The sequence below is a fragment of the Elephantulus edwardii genome, unplaced genomic scaffold (genome assembly GCF_000299155.1).
Source record: "Elephantulus edwardii isolate Elephantulus edwardi_28Jun2011 unplaced genomic scaffold, EleEdw1.0 scaffold00010, whole genome shotgun sequence".
Taxonomy (NCBI): domain Eukaryota; kingdom Metazoa; phylum Chordata; class Mammalia; order Macroscelidea; family Macroscelididae; genus Elephantulus; species Elephantulus edwardii.
This window is the reverse complement of record NW_006399760.1, coordinates 22,589,189-22,593,453: the sequence shown is the minus strand read 5'-3', so window position 1 is coordinate 22,593,453 and position 4,265 is coordinate 22,589,189. Positions and strand designations below refer to the sequence as shown.

General features: G+C 38.4%; 1 protein-coding gene across 1 annotated transcript in view; it reads left to right on the top strand.

Annotated features, from left to right (window-relative positions):
- NMI (N-myc (and STAT) interactor) overlaps window positions 1-4,265 on the top strand; it is a 21,932-nt gene that overhangs the window by 12,967 nt on the left and 4,700 nt on the right. The window contains exon 5 of the mRNA XM_006880815.1: window positions 1,003-1,189. Coding sequence (XP_006880877.1) covers window positions 1,003-1,189 — 187 coding nt within the window. The remainder of the gene's footprint in view (window positions 1-1,002; window positions 1,190-4,265) is intronic.

Below are 4,265 nucleotides of genomic sequence, written 5' to 3'. Positions count from 1 at the left end.
CACTCCATTGTGCAGCCTTCATTCTGGACTCCTGTCATAACAATAATACCCAATCATATATCCCATTTAAACAGTTCTCTTCCTTGTTTTAAGTCAGTTTCTTTAAAAAATATTTAAGGAGCAAATAAGCAAAATGAAATGAGGGAAGATAGATCACATTAAACCATATAGACACCACAAGCAGAGATCTAGCTGAAGCAGAGAGAATCTTCTTCCAGAACTGACAGCAAGAAAAAGCTGTCCCTAGAGCTGGCAACCTGAATGTAGACTTCTGCTATCCTAAACTCTGAGAAAATAAATTTCTTTTCTCTAAAGCTACCAAGTTGTGGAATTTCTGTCCTCAGCAGTGTTACTGAACACAAGGAGTTCTTTCTATAGTCAGTTGTCCATAAGACAGATGGATTGTAATAATACAAAGCACGTTATTGCAGATTTAGGAGAGCAGAGAAAATCCTCTCAAAAACTGCCCCCTTGTCTAAGAGTGGTCATGGGTATACGTGGGTTAGATGTTACAGTTACTGGTAAACAAATAGCTTGTGGTGTAGTTTACTTATTATGTATAACTGAGAAAAACACTTTCAAAGAGAAAAATACTAATTCAGTTACATATAACTGAGAAAAACCTCTCCAAAGAGGTAAATGCTAATCCACAAAAGAATTACATATAACAGAAAAACAGTTTCAAAGAGGTAGACCCTAATCTAGGAAAGATGCATTTCCTTTCCTGGTAAACAGTGTAAAGTACTTTACATGACTAAACAAAAATAGAATTCAAGAGCAAAGCAACCAGTTTTGCAGACTGCAGGCAACTGATGTCAGTTTTACAACTACACCATATGTTCAAATAATCCTGAATTTATTAACACCACCCTGTCATCAGCACCAGATAATCAGGACACATGATGTGGAAAGCTTTTTAGAATTCATTTAAATGCTGCTACAATTTTTTTTAAACGCTGCTACTTTTGCATCCGTATTTCTGAGCACGAAATTAATTTTTAGATTAACGTACAAGTTTCCAAAATGAAGATCCACGTCACTGGGATTCCTGCTGGATTTCCTGCAGATCAGATGAGAGACAAATTAGAATTGAGCTTTTGTAAAAGTCGAAATGGCGGTGGAGAGGTGGAGTGCGTGGAGTACGATAACCAGTCCTGCAGTGCAGTCATCACATTCGTGGAGATTGGAGGTACTCATGCATTCAGGAAGCTAACACTCTGCTGACTGTTCGGTTATGTTCTGCCGTTTCTAAAAGCATCGCAATCCTACTCTTTTTAACTTGGGATTTTTTAGATAGTATAATCGTTGTTGTTATGTGCTGTCGAGTCACTTGTGACTCATAGCGACCCTGTATACAGCGGCCCTAAACTCTGCTCTGTCCTGTGCCAATCGCACTGTCTCTGACACTCCCATCCTGTTTACCCCAGTCACTGAATCAGTCCACCTCATAGAGGGCCTTCCCCTCCTGCGCTGTCCCTCAACCCTACCAAACATGATGTTCTTCTCCAAGGACCGGTTGGTCTCTCCTTAAACATGGCCAAAGTATGTTAGACCGAGCCTCAGAATCCTTGCCCCCAAGGAGCAGCCCGGGTTAACCCTCTCTACTATGAATCTGTTAGTTTTCCTCGCAGTCCATGGTATTCTCAATACTCTTCTCCAGCACCACAGCTCAAAGGCATCAATTCTCCTTCTATCCTCCTTGGTCATTGTCCAACTCTCTGATGCATAACAAGTGATAGCAAAGACCATGGCCTGTATCAGACGCACCTTAGTCTCCAGAGAGGCACCATTGCTCTTCAGTACTTTGGATTTATTAGGGATTTTTTTAACCTTGTGAAATTATGAAAACTTTCCATGAATGCTACTGAGAAGTATACTATTCCTACAAATAGCAAATATGTAGATTTCACAGAATTCTTACCATGTGGCAGACATGATGTTAGATGTTCTAACCTCATTATCACCTTTAATCCTCAGCACAGTTCTGGGAGGTAGCTATTACACCCATTTTCTTGGTGAGGAAACTGAAGTTTAAGGAGATTAACTAATTTACCTCAGATGACACAGTGATAAAGCCATCACACAAGTCACTCTTTGCTCTTATCATGTTCTTTTCCTCTCTTTTTCCTGAACGTGGCACATCAGTAATTGTGCCCCATCTGTGCCATCTTTCTTTTCAAGGTGGAACCAATTTTATTTTAAAATTAGTGACTAATGCCTTTTTCCAAGCCAAGGGAATGAGATAGTTTATTAAGGGCATATTTTAAATTATACATAAAGTTTTAAAATGTCAGGTTGTCTAGTCTGAACAAAAGCTCTTTACCACTGTCCTTGTGGTAAAGAGCTGTGCTCCCAACTCAAAGGCATGTGGTTTGAATCCACCCACTGCTCTGAGGCAGAAAGATAGACAATTACTTCCATGTAATTTACTGCCTCTGAAAACCCACTGGAGGGTTGGCTATGAGTCAGTTCTGAATTGTTGGTACAGAATACTACGACTAACTATCTAGTTTGATGGAATACAATTCTTTAGTGGCTCATATACTTTTATTCATAACAATTAGAAATTCTATCTATCTATCTATCTATCTATCTATCTATCTATCTATCTATCTATCTATATCTTTCTCTGTCATCTACCAATAGACATATAAAGGAGATAGACATGTTGTTAGCTGCTGTGTAAATAGCCTTTGACTCTATTTACAGGGAGAACTGATACTTGTCATCTATAAGATTTTAATTGGCAGATTCCCCCCCCCCAAAAGGGTATTACTAGCTTCTTCTCCCTAATCCATCTTAGTCTGGTTGTTGCCAGGTACCAGGGAGTCAACTCAGACTCATAGCGACCCTATGAACAATACCTTGAAGCCTTGCCTGCATCATCATCACAATCTCCATCATGTTCAAACCCACCGATGCAGTCACTGTGTCAATCCATTCTTTAAGAATCTTCTCTTGTGCTGACCCTCTGCTTATCACAGTGTGATATCTTTTTCCAAGGACTCATGCCTATGGACAACATTCCCAAAGTGTGTGAGACTAAATTTCATCATCCTTACCTCCAACAGGGGCAATGAGATAGCTTATTAAAAGTAGATTTTAAAGTCTACCTAGATTCTTTGCACATAAAGTTATCTAGTTTCCTCCAAGACAGATTACACTTCCTCTAAGACAGATTTGTCTGTTATTTTGACAGTCCATGGCATATTCAATACTCTTCACCAATACCATAGTTCAAAGACATCAGTCCCTTATCACTCTTCTTCATTCACTGTCCACTATCCATATAAAGCAGTGGGAAATACCCTGTCTTGGATCATTCATGTCTCATTCTTTGAATTGACATCCTTGCTCTTTAGCATTTTATAAAGGTCCTTCACAGAAGATTTGCCCAAAGCAACATGTATTGATTACCTGACTGCTGTTTCTAGGGGTGTTGATTGTGGATCCAAGTAAAATGAAATTTTTGATAACTTCAATCTTGTCTCCTTTTATAATAATGGCTTTATTTGTCCAGTGGTGAGGATTTTTATTTTCTTCATGTTAAAATGTAATCCCCGTTGAAATCTTAAGAGCTTCTTTAGGAAATGTTTTAAGTCTTCACTTTCTGCAAGCAAGATTGTATCATTTGCATAAGATGGTTTATTAATAAGTCTTCTTCCAATTCTGATGCCATGTTGTTTTTGCATGGCCCAAATTTACAAAATTATTTGCTCAATGTACAGATTGAATAGGTCCAGTGACACCTACCTTTCTGATTTTAAAACATGCAGTGCCTTCCTGCTCTGTTTGAATGACTACTTCTCTTGATCTATGTACATGCTTTCCAAGAGTACAGTTAGGTGTTCTGGCATTTTTACTCTTCTCAATGTTGTCCGTAACTTATATGATTCACACAGTTGAATGTCTTTGCATAGTCAATAAAAAAGACAAACATCTTTCTAGTATCCTCTTCTTTCAGCTACAATCCACCTGACATCAGCAGTGATATCCTTCATTCCATGGCCTCTTCTTTATCCAAGTTGACTTTCTGGGAGTTTCCTGCACATTTATAGCTCCAGCCAATGTTGGATAATTTTTGGCAAGATTTTACTTGTGTGTGATAATAATGTTATCTTCTGTAATTTCTGCATTCTACTGATCATTTATATGAGTCTTTTCCAGCTTGTTCATCATGTAGTTGTCTTTTAAATTTCTTGGCATAGACAAGTGAGCACGTTCAACACTGCATCTGTTTATTGAAACATCTCAGTTCGTATTCC